This window comes from Theropithecus gelada, chromosome 16, assembly GCF_003255815.1.
Source record: "Theropithecus gelada isolate Dixy chromosome 16, Tgel_1.0, whole genome shotgun sequence".
Classification (NCBI taxonomy): Eukaryota; Metazoa; Chordata; class Mammalia; order Primates; family Cercopithecidae; genus Theropithecus; species Theropithecus gelada.
In genome coordinates, this window is record NC_037684.1 from 58,006,150 (window position 1) to 58,024,525 (window position 18,376).

An 18,376-nucleotide genomic window follows, 5' to 3' on the forward strand; every position below is an offset into this window, starting at 1 on the left:
AAAAAAAAAAAAAAAAAAAAAGAGTTCGAGACCAGCCTGACCAACATGGCGAAACCCCGTCTCTACTAAAAATACAAAAATTAGCCAGGTGTGGCAGTGGTCGCCTGTAGTCCCAGCTACTTGGGGGGCTGAGGCAGGAGAATCACTTAAACCCGGGGGTGGAGGTTGCAGTGAGCCGAGATTGCGCCACTGCACTCCAGCCTGGGCGACAGAGCGAGACTCCGTCCCCCACCAAAAAAGGAGGAGGAGGAGGAACTTTTGGGATCCTCCCCGCTCCAGGGGCGTGAGAATCTCTGCAAGTCTATAAGACGGCTGGCCCCAGAGTCCCAGCGCCCACCACTTCAATGCCCAGGTGGCCAGCCCACACCATGACCCCCTCTCCTCGCCAGCAGCATTCCCACACACACCCCTGAGGAACGGGGCTTTTACTTAGTGTGAGGGCCAGAGGTGGGAGAAGCCCCTACGGGGCCCTGGCAGAGCCACAGGGTCTGGGGAACTCGGGCTGATGGACTGTGAGGTGTTTGCTTCGTCCTGACCCTATGTGACTTCCACAGGCTCAAAATCCTGCCTAGGAGGGAAACAGCTGAACCACTTGGCCAAGAGCAGTGCTTTGGCTGGCGGGGAGTAACGGCACAATAACAGCAGGCTGGGGGCGGGGGAGCCAGGGGAGCAGGGGGAGACAAGGAAGATGGAGGAGACGGGGGCTGGACTCACAACTGGAGACAAACTCACCCACTGCCCTTTCCCTGCCCCAGCCCAGAAGTGCAAAGGCACCTGCGGCAGATCCTGCAGCCACATGCGTGAATCCGGTCCCCTGAGGCCCCGCGGTTTACAGCTCTTGCTCCTGTGACGCCCAGGTGCATCCTGCCCGGGTGGGGGTGGTGAAGAGGGGCCACCCCCGGTGCCCACAATTGCCTCTCTCTTCAGAGAGGGCGGAATTAGCCTGGAGCAGGCCTCTGCACAGACACCAGTGCAAATTACACGTGCTCACCTTGATTCCTGGAAAGGTGACTGCCGAGGAAGCGTAGGACCCAATCATCAAGGCTATAAACGTGGACCGAAGGTCGCCGAACATGTTGGGCAACTGAGATAAAAACCAGAGAAACCTCGGTGGGGAGGATGCACCGGGGAAGGGGAGGAGGAGGGGACAGAGAACTAGGCCCCATCAGGCCTCTTCTTCACCTGCCCCTTCCTGTGTGACTCACAGGGGCATTAGTTCAGGGGCAATGATCGCTCACTGAAGGTTTCTCTTTCCTGGACTGAGGCTGATGAGGGCGAGGAGAGAGGTAATGCAGAATACAAGCAGTTGTCTGACTTTCCGGCTGCCAACCCTCCCCATCTTGCTGCTCCTGGCAGAGCCCAGGAGCCTTCCTGTCTTTTCAGGGTAACACAGAGATGCCAGAGAACAAAGTTATGAGCCTCAGGCAGGCCTCAAAGGGAGAAAGCCTGTTAAAAATAAGAATCTATTTGGGGATAATAGCGTCATTTTATAAATAAAAATATCAGCATCCCAGAAAGACCAGATGTCAGCAAAAACTGCTTTGGGTTTGGAGAGGGTAGGGTTTTGGAAGATGTCAATCAGAATTCTATAGTTCTCTTCGGTCTGAGGATGAAGCTGGCCCAGGATTCCTGCTTCTGAATTTCTTTTCTTTTCTTTGTTTTGAGATGGGGTTTCACTCTTGTCGCCCAGGCTGGAGTGCAGTGGCGTGAGCTCGGCTCATTGCAACCTCCGCCTCCCTGGTTCAAGCGATTCTCCTGCCTCAGCCTCCCGAATAGCTGAGATTAGAGATGCCCACCCCCATACCTGGCTAATTCTTGTATTTTTAGTAGAGACGGGGTTTCACCATGTTGGCCAGGCTGGTCTCAAGTGATCCACCCGCCTCGGCCTCCCAAAATGCTGGGACTACAGGCGTGAGCCACCGTGCCCGACCTCCTGCTTCTGAATTTCTCAGTGCAAGCAGGGGATTCTCTTCCCACAGGATGTTTTACCCTAGCAGTTAGCATCCGAGAAGGCCAACGGGAAGAAAGGCCCGGGCTCTCTTCCCAATGAAGCCACTCTCAGTATCTCACATCAGCTCATTCTGGGTACAGGGGAAGAGGGGGCCCACCTGAATAGGACTTCAAGGCTAACTTGCTGATTCTACACAAATCCAGGCCGAGGGCAAACCACATCCTCCCAAAGAGGCACAGCTCCTCTAACCTCAGGAGAGAGCACACTGTGTAGCAAAGCTTTCCTGTCCGCACCCAGCGTCCCTGGCCTTGGGAGCTGCTCTCTGGATAGCTACGCAACCTATTCCATTGAATTCAGACTGCTTATGGGGACTTAATCTACGTCTCCCCCAACCCTCCCCACTACTCCCCATTTGTCTTGAATCTTTTTTTCTTTCTTTCTTTCTTTTTTTTTTTTTTTTTGAGACAGAGTCTCGCTTTGTCGCCCAGGCTGGAGTGCAGTGGTGCTATCTCGGCTCACTGCAAGCTCCGCCTCCTGGGTTCAAGCAATTCTCTTGCTTCAGCCTCCCGAGTTGCTGGGACTACAGGCGTGAGACACCATGCCCAGCCAATTTTATTTATTTTTTTTTTTGAGACGGAGTCTCGCTCTGTCGCCCAGGCTGGAGTACAGTGGCGCCATCTCCTCTTGCTGCAAGCTCCGCCTCCCAGGTTTACGCCATTCTCCTGCTTTAGCCTCCCGAGTAGCTGGGACTACGGGCGCCCACCACCATGCCTGGCTAATTTTTCTGCATTTTCAGTAGAGCCGGGGTTTCACCGTGTTGGCCAGGATGGTCTCGATCTCCTGACCTGGTGATCCACCCGCCTCGGCCTCCCAAAGTGCTGGGATTACAGGCTTGAGCCACTGCGCCCACCCACCAATTTTTTTTTTGGATGCAGTCTCGCTCTGTCTCCCAAGCTGGGGTGCAGTGGCGCGATCTCAGCTCACTGCAACCTCTGTCTCCTGGGTTCACGCGATTCTCCTGCCTCAGCCTCCCAAGCGGCACCTCCCATTGCAGGTATGAGACACCGTGCTCAGTTAATTTTTGAAATAACCAATTTTTTAAATGGGCAAAGGGACTGAATAGACATTTCTCCAAAGAAGATACACAAATGGCCAATAAGCATATGAAAAGATGCTCAACACCATTAATCACAGTGAAATGCAAATCAAAGCCACAATGAGACACCATTTGATACCCATTAGGGTATGAAAAGTCATAGTGAGGCCAGCGCCGTGGCTCACGCCCGTCATCCCAGCACCGGGCGGCCGAGGCGGGCAGATCACAGGGTCAGGAGTTCCAGACCAGCCTGGGGAACATAGTGAGACCCCATTTCTACCAAAAATACAAAAACTTAGCGAGGTGGAACATGCCTGTAATCCCAGCTACTCGAGAGGCTGAGGCAGGAGAATCGCTTGAACCTGGATGGTGGAGGTTGCAGTGAGCCGAGATCGCGCCACTGCACTCCAGCCTGGGCGACAGAGCAAGACTCCGTTTAAAAAAAAAAGAGGCTGGGGGCCGGGCGCAGTGGCTCACACCTGTAATCCCAGCACTTTGGGAGGCCGAGGCGGGTGGATCACGAGGTCAGGAGATCGAGACCATCCTGGCTAACACGGTGAAACCCCATCTCTACTAAATATACAAAAAATTAGCCGGGCGTGGTGGCGGGTGCCTGTAGTCCCCAGCTACTCGGGAGGCTGAGGCAGGAGAATGGCGTGAACCCAGGAGGCGGAGCTTGCAGTGAGCCGAGATTGCGCCACTGCACTCCAGCCTGGGCGACAGAGCGAGGCTCCATCCCCCCCTCCCAAAAACAAAACAAAAACAAAAACAAGGCCGGGCGCGGTGGCTCAAGCCTGTAATCCCAGCACTTTGGGAGGCCGAGACGGGCAGATCACGAGGTCAGGAGATCGAGACCATCCTGGCTAACACGGTGAAACCCCGTCTCTATTAAGAAATACAAAAAACTAGCCGGGCGAGGTGGCGGGCGCCTGTAGTCCCAGCTACCCGGGAGGCTGAGGCCGGAGAATGGCGTGAACCCGGGAGGCGGAGCTTGCAGTGAGCTGAGATCCGGCCACTGCAGTCCAGCCTGGGCGGCAGAGCGAGACTCCGTCTCAAAAAAAACAAAAAACAAAAAAAAAAAAACAAAAACAAAAAGAGGCCAGGCGCGGTGACTCACACCTGTAATCCCAGCACTTTGGGAGGCCGAGGCTGGCGGATCACGAGGTCAGGAGTTCCAGGCCAGCCTGGCCAACACGGTGAAACCCCATCTCTATTAAAACAATACAAAAATTATCCAGGAATGGTGATGGGCGCCTGTAGTCCTAGCTACTCGGGAGGCTGAGGTGGGAGAATTGCTTGAACCCGGGTGGTGGAGGTTGCAGTGAGCCAAGATTGTGCCACTGCACTCCAGCCTGGGCGACAGAGCAAGACTCAAAAAAAAAAAAAAAGAAAGAAAAAGAAATCAGGCCGGGCATGGTGGCTCATGCTTATAATCTCAGCACTTTGGGAGGCCGAGGTGGGTGGATCACATGAGGTCAGGAGTTCAAGACCAGCCTGGCCAACATGGTGAAACCCCATCTCTACAAAAATGCAAAAATTAGCTTGGCATAATGGCGGGCACCTGTAATCCCAGCTACTTGGGAGGTTGAGGCAGGAGAATAATTTGAACCTGGGAGGCGGAACTTGCAGTAAGTCAAGATCTTGCCACTGCACTCTACCCTGGGCAACAGAGTGAGACTACATCTCAAAGAAAAAGAAGAAGAAATGAAAAGAAATCCTTTCCAACAGAAGACAAAAGAAATGTGATGTGCTCACAGGTGCCCAGGCACACCCGGGTAAGCAATCTTACTCTCGGTACCGGCTTCCCAGGTATGCTGCGGTTCAAAGGCCACGCCTCAGTTCCCAAGCTCACATATTTGGGCTGCTTCATTACAAATTCAGCGAGGCAGCAGCATAGCAAAGGCATCTCTGTGGCCATATCTACCCCAGGGAGAATCCAGATACTTGTTCTGCTTATGTGGAAGGAGAGAAGTGTTCCTGCCTGGCATCCACCCCAGCCGGGGCAAAGAAAGAAAGAAAGAAAGAAAGAAAAGAAAGAAAGAAGGAAAGAAAGAAGGAAAGAAAGAAGGAAATAAAGAAAGAAAGGAAGGAAGGAAGGAAGGAAGGAAAGAAAAGAAAAGAAAGAGAGAAGGAAAGAGAAAGAGGAAGGAAGGAAGGAAGGAAGGAAAAGAGAGAGAGAAAGAAAGAAAAAGAAAGAAAGAAAGAAAAGAAAGAAAGAAAGAAAGAAAGAAAGAAAGAAAGAAAGAAAGAAAGAAAGAAAGAAAGAAAGAAAGAAAGAGAGAGAGGGGCCGGGTGTGGTGGCTCACACCTGTAATCACAACACTTTGGGAGGCCGAGGCAGGTGGATCGTGAGGTCAGGAGTTCGAGACCAGCTTGGCCAACACAGTGAAACCCTGTCTCTATTAGAAATATAAAAATTAGCCGGCATAGTGGTGGGTGCCTGTAGTCCCAGCTACTCAGGAGGAGGCTGAGACAGGAGAATCGCTTGAATTCAGGAGGTGGAGGTTGCAGTGAGCCGAGATCGCACCACTGCACTCCAGCCTGGGCGACAGAACGAGATTCTGTCTCCAAAAAAGAAAGAGAAGGGCCCAAAGAAGGCTTGGAACCCAACCAGAAGGGCAGACGGAAGCCCAGAGCATGGCTCCCTTGGTGCAGGGTCAGGTGAGGCTAACATGTGGGTTGCTGCAGTCACCTTTGGGCAAAAAGAGTGTCTCAAACTTTTCAACAGAGCTGGAGAATGTTCCAGAAAAGCAGAGAGCTTGCTAGCTAGGCATTTTCCTTCTACCTTTTTAATCTCAAGCCTGCCTTAACCCTAACCTAGGCTACAGACCAACAGCGCCACAGGGGCCTGGGGTGACCATGTGGCCCTGCCTGGTCTTCCGGAGTCTTCTCTCCAACACTAGATCCAGGATGGGGAAGAGCAGACCTGGGGAAGAGGCTGACTCTCCATCTGTGCATGGATGACGCCCTTGCCCTCAGTCCTGGACAGGGCAGGGGCCTCCCAGCTGCTCCCTTTGATGCCCTGCCTCTTGCCGCCTGGAACATTCTTACCAGCACCAAGAAAATTCTTCCCAACATGTTATTCTGGTCAGCAGGGCCATTCCTTAGGGGAGTAGAGTGCCTAGGGGAACCACACTAGGTAGCCTTCAAACCAACACCAACACCTTGTATTTTTAATTATGATCTTTTCCTTAGAACAGCAATGCCTGGGCTGGGTGCGGTGGCTCATGCCTGTAATCTCAACACTTTGGGAGGCCGAGGTGGGCGGCCTGATTGCCGAGGTGGGCGGCAAGATCGAGACCATCTGGCCAACATTGTATTTTTTCTATTTAAAATACAAAAAATTAGCTGGGTGTGGTGGCGGGCGCCTGTAGTCCCAGGTACTCGGGAGGCTGAAGCAGGAGGATTGCTTAAACCCAGGAGGTGGAGGTGGCAGTGAGCTAAGATCGTGGATGGTGCCACTGCACTCCAGCCTGGTGACAGAGCGAGACTCTGTCTCAAAAAAAAAAAAAAAAAAAAGAAAGAAAGAAGGAAAAGAAAATAAAAGAAAAAGAAAGGAAAAGTAATGCATGTCCATTGCAAAATGTTTGGAGCAAAGTATAAAAAGAATAAAGTAAAAATCACCCTGAGGTCAGACCCAGTGGCTCACATCTATAATCCCAGCACTTTAGGAGGCAGGTGAATCACTTGAGGCCAGGAGTTCAAGACCAGCCTGGCCCAACATGGTGAAACCCCGTCTCTACCAAAAATACAGAAAATTAGCTGGGCGTGGTGGTGCATGCCTGTAATCCCAGCTACTCCAGAGGCTGAGGCAGCAGAATTGCTTGAACCTGGGAGATAGAGGTTGCAATGAGCAGAGATTGAACCACTGCACTCCAGACTGGGCAACACAGTTAGATTCCGTCTCAAAAAAACAAAAAGCTTTTACTAATGATTTTCAACATTTTCCTACAACTTAAAAAATCATTTGACTGGGCGTGGTGGCTCACGCCTGTAATCCCAGCACTTTAGGAGGCCAAGGCGGGCGGATCACGAGGTCAGGAGATCGAGACCATCCTGGCTAACACAGTGAAACCCCATCTCTACTAAAATACAAAAAATTAGCTGGGTGTGTGGCGGGCACCTGTAGTCCCAGCTACTGGGAAGGCTGAGGCAGGAGAATGGCGTGAACCCAGGAGATGGAGCTTGTAGTGAGCCGAGATTGTGCCATTGCACTCTAGCCCGGGCGACAGAGCGAGACTCCGTCTCAAAAAAAAAAAAAAGAGGCCGGGCACGGTGGCTCAAGCCTGTAATCCCAGCACTTTGGGAGGCCAAGACGGGTGGATCACGAGGTCAGGAGATCGAGACCATCCTGGCTAACATGGTGAAACCCCGTCTCTACTAAAAAATACAAAAAAACTAGCTGGGCGCGGTGGCGGGCGCCTGTAGTCCCAGATACTCGGGAGGCTGAGGCCGGAGAATGGCGTAAACCCGGGAGGCGGAGCTTGCAGTGAGCTGAGATCCGGCCACTGCACTCCAGCCTGGGCAACAGAGCGAGACTCCATCTCAAAAAAAAAAAAAAAAAGTAAGAAAGAACATTATTTATATTTGTCCTTTTTTTCTATGGCGATGTTAATCTTTCTTTCTTTGCTTTTTTTTTTTTNCATCTCAAAAAAAAAAAAAAAAAAGTAAGAAAGAACATTATTTATATTTGTCCTTTTTTTCTATGGCGATGTTAATCTTTCTTTCTTTGCTTTTTTTTTTTTTAGAGTAAACTATATATTAATTGAATATATACATATATATTTTTTGAGATGGAGTCTCACTCTGTCACCCAGGCTGGAGTGCAGTGATGCAATCTCGGCTCACTGCAATCTCCGCCTCCCGGGTCCAAGCGATTCTCTTGCCTTAGCCTCCCGAGTAGCTGGGACTACAGGTGCCTGCCACGACACCTGGCTAATTTTTGTATTTTTAGTAGAGACAGGGTTTAGCCATGTTGGCCAGGCTGGTCTCAAACTCTTGACCTCAAGTGATCCGCCTGCCTTGGCCTCCCAAAATGCTGGGATTACAGGCGTGAGCCACCGTGCCCTTCCAATATTTCATTTAACATAATTTCAAAGTAGGTTTGTGCTCTAAGATGAGCAAAAGAACAGACATTTTAAATCTCATAAGAGATTTTTTTTTCTTTCCTTTTTTTTTTTTTTGAGACAGGGACTGGCTCTGTCATCCAGGCTGGAGTGCAATAGTGTGATTTTGGCTCACTGCAACCTCTGCCTCCCAGGTTCAAGTGATTCTCCTGCCTCAGCCTCCCAGCAGCTGGGATGGATTACAGGTGCCTGCCATGACACCCAGCTAATTTTTGTATTTTTAGTAGAGATGGGGTTTCACCATGTTGGTCAGGCTGGTCTCGAACTCCTGACCTCAAGCGATCTGCCCCCCTCGGCCTCCCAAAGTGCTGGGATGACAGGCGTGAGCCACCACGTCCAGACCTTTTTTTTTTTTTTTTTCCCACACTGTTCCTCTGAGTGAGGAATGAGGTTTCAGGGCCCTCAGTGTTGACAACTAACATTTTACCCTTGAGATTTTACCTAGAGATAAAGAAAGAAAAGATAACATCAGTATACAAGAATCACGTTGCATATTTGCTGCCTCTGTAGGGTTGTTGTGGTAATGACTGATTTTCCACCTCTCCCAGTTTGGTGGTTTTATTTATTTATTTAAGTAAAATGTCAGAAATGCAAAAATGCTGCACTTATTTCTCTTAAGACATTGAAAATAGTGGAAGTTTGCTGATTTTTAATTCTTCTTAGGTCCAAGCTGGCACTAGACTGTTACCAAAGGGGTCTGTTCAACATGCTAATTCCAGGCTTGGGGACCATCAGCAAACTGCAGTTAAACCTGTGGGCATGCATCTTCCAGAGTGGCAGAATCTCATTCCCATATGCCCGCCAAGGCTCCAGCTGTAGCTGTGAAAACCCAAATGTTCCCTGGATCCCGAGACAGCTAATAAGCACTCAGGCCTGTTGCGCTGCCGAAGAGAGCTCCACAGCCAAAGACGCACACGGCCTGCTTCACACAGCCGACAACCCCACCGGAAACCACCATTGCTGGCAGCCAAGGCCAAACCAGTGCAAAGGCGCTATTGAGCCAGAGTCCTGCACCGACACTACCCCAGGTGTCACCGCCCTCCTGAAGGTCCAAACAAGTGCAAAGCCGCTACTGAGCCAGAGTGCTGCACCGAGACTACCCCAGGCGTGACCGCCCTCCTGAAGGTCTAAACAAGTGCAAAGGCACTACTGAGCCAGAGTCCTGCACCGACACTACCCCAGAGGTGACCACCCTACCGAAGGTCCAAACCAGTGCAAAGGCGCTATTGAGCTAGAGTCCTGCACCGACACTACCCCAGACGTGACCGTCCTACCGAAGGTCCAAACCAGTGCAAACGTGCTATGGAGCCAGAGTCCTGCACCTAGAGTACCCCAGGCATGCACCGCCCGCCTGAAGGTCCGTGCGGGTTGACGAGGGTGCACAAGTTGCGGAGGGCTGCGCAGCAAGGTCTCCTTCAGCTTTCTTTGTTTTAATTCTTTTATTTTTATAGACACAGGGTCTCACTCTATTGCCCAGGCTGCGTGAACTCCTGGACTCAAGCAATCCTTCCACCTCAGCTTCCCAAAGTGCGACGATTATTGGCACGAGCCACTGCACCCGGCCAATCTTTGTATATTGATTTTGTGAAAGCTCTTTATGTATTAAAGACATTCACAGGCAGGGCGCAGTGGCTCCCACCTGTAATCCCAGCACTTTGAGAGGCCGAGGCGGGTGGATCACCTGAGGTCAGGGGTTCGAGACCAGCCTGGCCTACATGGTGAAACCTCGTCTTTACTAAAAATAAAAAAATTAGCCGGGCGTGGTGGCAGGTGCCTGTAATCCCAGCTACTTGGGAGGCTGAGGCAGAAAAATCATTGAACCCCAGAGGCAGAGGTTGCAGTGAGCCGAGATCGTGCCACTGCACTCCAGCCTGGGTGACAGAGCGAGACTCTGTCTCAAAAAATAATAAAAATAAAATAAAGATATTCACAGTTCTCTATACTATGAATACATTTTCCTAGTTTGTCATTTAACTTCTTAATTCATGGTATTTTGTTTTGTTTTTTTGAGATGGAGTTTCGCTCTTGTTGCCGAGGCTGGAGTGCAATGACGCAAACTCAGCTCACTGCAACCTCCACCTCCTGGGTTCACGTGATTCTCCTGCCTCAGCCTGCCGAGTAGCTGGGATTACAGGCACGTGCCACCACGTCTGGCTAATTTTTGTATTTTTAGTAGAGACAGGGTTTCACCATGTTGGCCAGGCTGGTCTCAAACTCCTGACCTCAGGTGATCCACCTGCCGTGGCCTCCCAAAGTGCTGGGATTACAGGCGTGGGCCACCGTGCCTGGCCGAGGGTTTTTAAGATCATAAATAGGGTATTAACAACAGTTGCTATTATATGTGTTATGACTTAATCATAAGGAAAATCTTCTGATCAGGCTGCTCCTGCGCACAGTCAATGAGGGAAGTGTCCTCTGGCAGGCACCACAGCTTTGGGAGGAAGAAAAGGAAGCCAACTACAGGATAAAACACAAATTAGTATATTCCCCTTTAAATAAATAATTAGTGTCCACAGAGAGAGCCTTTCTTCTCCTGTACTTGTTATGCTATTGTGGCCACACATTGACTGCTGTCAGGATGTTTACGCTTTGGGTTTCACTGGTCAAGGTCGTCCTTCAGGTTCTCTTCAGAGAGATTTCATTTGACACAAATGCTAGGTACTCCCTAAAAGCTGAAACACACTTTTGACCACCTATTTAAAAACTTTTATTGGTCAAAAAACACCATGAGGCCGGGCGCGGTGGCTCACACCTGTAATCCCAGCACTTTGGGAGGTCAAGGCAGGTGGATCACCTGAGGTCAGGAGATCGAGACCAGCCTGGCCAACATGGTGAAACCCCGTCTCTACTAAAAATACAAAAAATTAGCCAGGCGTGGTGGTGGGTGCCTATAATCCCAGCTACTCGGCAGGCTGAGGCAGGAGAATGGCTTGAACCCGGGAGGCGGAGCTTGCAGTGAGTTGAGATCGCGCCATTGCACTCCAGCCTGGGCAACAAGAGTGAAACTCTGCCTCAAAAACAAAAACAAAAACAAAAAAAACTTAAAGATTAGAAAAGTCAAGGGACTCCCCCAAGCTAGTAATGGTCAAACTGGGGATTCAAGCCAGGCCAAGTCTCTGTGCGTAGCCCCAGACCACACTGCCTCTCTGGAGCCTCCTGTGGCCCCGATCAATACACACTTCAGTTTGGATCCCACGGCTTTTACATGTGCCTTATTAAGATCCAATCTGCACTCTTCAACTAGAGGTTTATTTTTCTTTTATTTATTTATTTATTTATTTATTTATTTATTTATTTGAGACGGAGTCTCGCTCTGTCACCCAGGCTGCAGTGCAGTGGCGTGATCTTGGCTCACTGCAAGCTCCGCCTCCCGGGTTCCCGCCATTCTCCTGCCTCAGCCTCCCGAGTAGCTGGGACTACAGGTGCCCGCCACCGTGCCCAGCTAATTTTTTTGTATTTTTAGTAGAGATGGGGTTTCACCATGTTAGCCAGGATGGTCTCGATCTCCTGACCTCATGATCCGCCCGTCTCGGTCTCCCAAAGTGCTGGGATTACAGACGTGAGCCACTGTGGCCAGCTTCCTTATTTATTTTTTTGAGACAGAGTCTTGCTCTGTCACCCAGGCTAGAGTGCAGTGGCACGATCTCAGCTCACTGCAAACTCCACCTCCCTGGTTCAAGCGATTCTCCTGCCTCAGCCTCCCAAGTAGCTGGGATTACAGGCACCTGCCACCATGCCCAGCTAATTTTTAAAATATTTTTAGTAGAGACGGGGTTTCGCCATGTTGGCCAGGCTGGTCTCGAACTCCTGACTTCAGGTGATCCACCCACCTCGGCCTCCCAAAGTGCTGGGATTACAGGCATGAGCCACCGCGCCAGTCATTTTCTAAAATTTGTTTTTTAGAGATGAGGTCGTGCTAGATTGTCCAGGCTGGAGCGCAGTGGCTCTTCACAAGCGTGATCCCTCTACTGAACAGCAGGACACTTTTGACCTGCTCTGTTTCTGACCTGGGCCGGTTCAGCCCTCCTTAGGCAACCTGGTGGTCCCCCACCCCCCGGAGGTCACCACACTGATGCTGAACTTAGCAGACACATCTCATCAACACAGCACAGAACTCCTCGGCTCAACTGATCTGCCCACCTCATCCTCGTGAGTAGCTGAGACGACAGGGGATGCCACCGTGCCCAGATCTGCCCACCTCATCCTCCTGAGTAGCTGAGACGACAGGGGATGCCACTGTGCCCAGATCTGCCCACCTCATCCTCCTGAGTAGCTGAGACAATGGGGGATGCCACCATGCCGAGATCTGCCCACGTCATCCTCTTGAGTAGCTGAGATGACAGGTGGATGCCACCATGCCCAGATCTGCCCACCTCATCCTCCTGAGTAGCTGAGATGACAGGTGGATGCCACCATGCCCAGTCCCCATCTAGAGATTTCTTACATTCCTTCTGAAGCTCCTTTTACACCCATCTGCCCCCTGCCCTCACCTCCTGCTAGCCACCTTCGGCTGACCTCCCCATGGTCCAGCGCCACAGTATCGAGTGGGCTGGCATTTCCTGTGGACTCCCGTGGGTCATCCTCACATCTGGATCACTCCCCACATTTCCCCTCTCGCTCACTTGCTCCCCAGCTTCCCTGCCTCTGCCGGTCTCAGCTGCGCATAATGGCTATTCGGAAGCTGGAAGCTGCGGTGCCAGTGAGGGCTGAGTGCTGAGCAGAGCGCTAGTGCGGGCCTCGAGGGCTGGCGGAGGGGAAGCGGGAAGCCAGAGCTGTGCTGCAATGAGATGCCGGGGAAGACACGCAGCAGACGCTGTTTCCTGACTCACCACCACATTCACAGGTGGGAGAGCAAGCCCTGCTTCCAGCCCTCGGGTGCTTCCCACTGCCCCCTTGCCGCCTCCGCCCGGGCTGCACGGCCTCCATGCGGCCTCACTCACACAGGGAAGCCCGTGACTCTCTCTCAGCCCCCTGGCTGCAGCATAAACAGGCTGGACTGTGTGACCTTCCCAGACAGGAAAACAGCGGCTGCAGGCAGCCCCTCCCCTGGCATTCTGGCCATAGAGCATGGTCACCGGACAGGAGTGCCCGGAGGGCCAAGGCCCTGGGACAGTGCAGACGGGGGAGCTTCTCTAAGATGCTGGACGTACGTGCCTTTTGGCCCAGGGCAGGCCATGGCATTGCAGGCAGGCAGAAACAAGGGGCCACAGTGGCACCCCAGGCCCTGACTTTCTACATCCACGGCCTCCCGAGTCCTCCCTGGCCTGCAGGAGGCTGGGGGGCTGAGCGGTGGGTGGGGGCTGGCATTCTGGCCCTTGGGTCCCTTCCAGAGGGAGCCTTGCCCTCAGGTGGCTGGGATACATACCCAGACTTCTGTACAACCTGCACAGGCCAGGATCCCGGAACAGGTGGACTCGGCCAGGCTGGGCTGTTTCCTACCCACAGCAACCAGGCATCTCCAAGCACACGCTGCCCAGAAGGTCCTTGTGCTCACCTTTCTGCTTCAGTGCTGAAGGGAGAGGAAGGGCATATGCTCCCCTCCCCCCGCCACCTCCCGTGCCTTCCCAGCCAGGTCCAGCCCTGCCAGTGCCACTGGCCTTTCTGTCCAGCCCTGAACGTGGTCACATGCTGCAGCGAATTCATGAGACTGAACCCTCAGATGGCAAATTCTCCCCAAACCAACAGCAAGCAGCTGACTGCCTAAGCTTCCCCAAGGCACGGGCCAGAAACAGAGGAAGGTGGGGAGGCAGAACAGGCACTGGGCACCGCCAAGTCCAGCTCCCCAGGCACCTAGACCCTCCAGAGCCGGCCGGGGGGCACCGCGGGACCCTCTCCTGGCTGCAGAAGCGGGATCTACTGAGCCAGGGTGCTAAACCCCTGTCCCTGTCTGGGGGCACCTGCCGCCCTGCCCTCCTCGCCAGGATCTGAAGAGGGACGTGCATCCTCTTCACTTCCCTCAGATCCCAACTCCCATGAAATCATGTCTTCCTCAGGTTTAAAGTCAGACTTGAAGGAATCAAAAGGGAAAAGCCACAGAGAACTGTTTCCTCAGGGAGCCTGGCAACATTTTGAAACCTCCTTTTCTGTGTGGCTTCTGCTCAGAACTCCCCGTCCCACCCACGGGGACAGGGGTCAGCGTAATGGAGTGGAAATGGCAGGTTCACAATTTGGGCCGCAGCTGCTGCCATCTCTAAGCAACCCAGGCTCCGGGTTGGAAGGTGGCAACCCAAAGATGCGGCCTCAGCCGCCGGCCGTGTTTGTGCTGCAGCTGATGAAGCGAGCGCAAAGGGCCGTACGAACGTGAGGCGTTGAGCAAACATGGAGAGTGCCATCCAGATGTCCCGCGGGAGGCTGCGGCTCCACACCATGGGGAATGCTCTGCCCCCGTGGAGTGACCTGCCGTCCGCCCTCCACGGATGCTCCGTGGTGGCCCAGACCCTGTGCCGCAGGGCCCTGGGAGAGCCTGCACTGGCTACTGGGCAGCCTACGGACATGAGAGCCACCCTTGCCCCTCGGAGCCTCCACTTGGGAAGGAAAAGCCACCACGGGGGTCGACCTCTTGGGCCCTGGAAGGAGGGCTCGCGGCCGTCTCCTCCTGGACTACGAGGAAAAGGCGTGTGCCCACTTGGAGGCCCCTCTCCACCAGCGGGGGTAACAGCTCGCAGCCCCTAGTCATCAGTATTTAGACCAGAGCCCATGCAGCACAGAGCCCCCTGGGACCCAGGAAGTCCCCAAATTAAGGCTTCCATGGCAACGCCATCCCCCTGATTCTTAGGTTATCACAGAGCTATTATCCACGGCCCCAACATGGTTGTTGAAGATGGGAGGTAGAAATTCCTTTTTTGTTGTTGTTGTTGTTGAGACGGAGTCTCGCTCTGTCGCCCAGGCTGGAGTGCAGTGGCGCGATCTCGGCTCACTGCAAGCTCCGCCTCCCGGGTTCACGCCATTCTCCTGCCTCAGCCTCCTGAGTAGCTGGGACTACAGGCACCCGCCACCATGCCCGGCTAATTTTTTCTGCATTTTTAGTAGAGATGGGGTTTCACCAGGTTAACCAGTATGGTCTCGATCCCCTGACCTCGTGATCCGCCCGCCCCGGCCTCCCAAAGTGCTGGGATTACAGACTTGAGCTGCTGCGCCCGGCCGGAGTTAGAAATTCCTAAAGGCGACCCTGGAGACTCCTTTGTCCCCAAAATTAGAACATGGGTGGGAGACACACACAGAAAGTGCCATTGTGCCCCGAGCTTGGCGTCTCCGGGAGCCGATGCCGACAGTTCTGCTTTCCAAAGGCCTGGGTTGTCTCGGAATGAGATTCCGCTCTGCTCAGCAGAAGCCCTGGTCAGCCCAAGGGTGTTGCTCAACTGTTTCGGCTTGTCCTCCCTGACCTCATTTCCCTCTCGGGGTCTGTTCTCAAGGAGTCGGCACTGGAGCCTTCATCAGAGGCCTCATGGGACAGGGGAATGCCCACGGAGCTCCCTCTAGCCCTGGGGGAGGGGGAAAGAGACGACTTAGAAGGAGGGCTGGCCCCGCAGCCAGAGGGTGTGGGTGTGAAGGGTGGGTGTCAGCACATGCCCTCAGATGAGGAACAGTGACGTAGCAGCTTCTTGGGGCCTCTAGACCGAGGGTTGGCAAACTTTTTCCATAAAGGGCCAGACAGTAGACTTTTTTTTTTTTTTTTGGAGTCAGAGTCTCGCTCTGTTGCCCAGGCTAGAGTGCAGTGGCACAATTTCAGCTCCCTGCAACCTCCGCCTCCCGGGTTCAAGCGATGCTCCTGCCTCAGCCTCCTGAGTAGCTCGGACTACAGGCACCCGCCACCACGTCTGGCTAATTTTCGCATTTTTAGTCGAGACGAGGTTTCACCATGTTGGCCAGGCTGGTCTCAAACTCATGAGCTCAGGTGATCCACCCGCCTCAGCCTCCCAAAGTGCTGGGATTACAGGCGTGAGCTACTGTGCCTGGCCTTTACAAGCCATATGGTCTCTGTCACAACTGCGTAACTCTCCCGCTATAGCACAAAAGCAGCCACAGACAGGAGCAAACAGGCACAGCTCTGCCCCATGAAGCTTTGTTTACAAAAAGAGGCGGTGGTCTGGGTTTGGCCTGGCAATGGTGGTTTGCTGACCCCTGCTCTAGATCAGAAAATGAAAACCCTGAAGAACAAACCAGTAGCCTCCCTTAGACAGACCTCTCATAGCCAAACACTTTAAATGGTGATCAGGTCACTCTCTTGCCTGGTCACTATCTAGCCTGTGTAGCTTTTTGTCTCCAGTGGGAGAGCAAAGAGTGAATAGAAACGCTCCTGCCACAGTGGTTTGTGTGGGTTTTTTTTTCTTTTTGAGATGGAGTCTGACTCTGCCACCCAGGCTGGAGTGCAGTGGTGCGATCTCAGCTCACTGCAACCTCTGCCTCCCGGGTTCAAGCAATTCTCCCGCCTCAGCCTCCCAACTAGCTGGGATTACAGGTGCCCGCCACCATCCCAGGCTAATTTTTGTATGTTTAGTACAGATGGGGTTTCACCATGTTGGCCAGGCGGGTCTTGAACTCCTGGCCTCAGGTGATCCACCCGCCTCAGCCTCCCAAAGTGCTGGGATTACAGGCGTGAGTCACCGCGCCTGGCCACCGCAATGGTTTTTAGCCTTCACACAGACCTGCCAGAGGCCAGTGAAAGTAATGGACCCTCCCCTCCAGAAAGACACAACTGAGAGCGGCACCTACACACAATTTGTTGGCACGGAATTTCAAGGGTGTGCACGGCCCTCCTGAAACTTACTCAGGGACCATGTAGAGACCTGAAAACCCCAGGGTAAGATCTCTTGCTCACTCGGGAACAACACTAGTTTCTCTGTATTTGAAAGAGCTCTTACAAGTCACTAAATACTAATAATAATAAAATCAAGAGCACCGTAGAAAAATAGACAAATGACACAAAGAAGCAATTCACAGAAGAAATGCAAATGACCAATGAAGAGGAGAAAAGACGCTCTGTCTCACTAATAATGAAATACATCTTTTTTTTTTTTTTTTGAGACGGAGTCTCGCTCTTTCGCCCAGGCTGCAGTTCAATGGCGCAATCTCGACTCGCTGCAACCTCTGCCTCCTGGGTACAAGCAATTCTCCTGCCTCAGCCTCCGGAGTAGCTGGGATTACAGGCACCTGCCACCACGCCTGGCTAATTTTTGTATTTTTAGTAGAGACAGGGTTTCGCCTTGTTGACCGCACTGGTCTCGAGCTCCTGACCTCAGGTGATCCGCCTGCCTCAGCCTCCCAAAGTGCTGGGATTACAGGTGTGAGCCACCGCGCCCGGCCAGATGACCTTTTTAGAAGGCTATTTAACAGTACATCTTAAATTTTAAAACATGCTAATCCTGTGGCCCAGCACTTCCACTGCCAGGAACTTATTTTACAGAAATACATGTACAGGGATGTTAACTTCAGCAGCATTCATAAATTGGAAAAATTGGAAACCAAGCCAAAAGTCCATTAGTAGGAAACTGATTGAATAAATGATGCTCCATCTATATTAAAGAATAATACAGAACTGCTTAATAATAAGGCAGATCTCTAAGTACTGACAGAAAATGATGTAAAAGATACATTAAGGGAGGTCGGGCACGGTGGCTCACGCCTGTAATCCCAGCACTTTGGGAGGCCAAGGCGGGCGGATCACGAGGTCAGGAGATCGAGACCATCCTGGCTAACACGATGAAACCCTGTCTCTACAAAAAACACAAAAAATTAGCCGGATGTGGCAGCGGGCACCTGTGGTCCCAGCTGCTTGGGAGGCTGAGGCAGGAAAATGGCGTGAACCCGGGAGGCGGAGCTTGCAGTGAGCCAAGATTGCGCCACTGTACTCCAGCCTGGGTGACAGAGGGAGACTCCGTCTCAAAAAAAAAAAAAAAAGATACATTAAGAGAAAAGGCAAGTTACCACAGTTCTTTTCTTTTTTTTTTTTTTAACAAAAAGAATAACGCTGGTATATGCAGATCTTTTAAATAATGAAGAAACATATTTCAAACTGAAGACAGGCTTATAGAATTTTTTTTTTTTTGAGGCGGAGTCTCGCTCTGTCACCCAGGCTGGGGTGCAGTGGCGCGATCTCGGCTCCCTGCAAGCTCTGCCTCCCAGGTTCACGCCATTCTCCTGCCTCAGCCTCCCCAGTAGCTGGGACTACAGGCGCCACCACCACACCCCGCTAGTTGTTTTTTT

At 52.3% G+C, this 18,376-nt stretch overlaps 1 protein-coding gene across 3 annotated transcripts in view; it reads right to left on the minus strand.

The window, feature by feature from the left end:
* The window catches only part of SLC43A2 (solute carrier family 43 member 2), a 57,912-nt gene that overhangs the window by 19,506 nt on the left and 20,030 nt on the right, over positions 1–18,376 (minus strand). For all 3 annotated transcript variants that reach the window (XM_025363334.1, XM_025363335.1, XM_025363336.1), the window contains exon 6: positions 992–1,084. In XM_025363334.1, the coding sequence (XP_025219119.1) occupies positions 992–1,084 (93 nt within the window). The remainder of the gene's footprint in view (positions 1–991; positions 1,085–18,376) is intronic.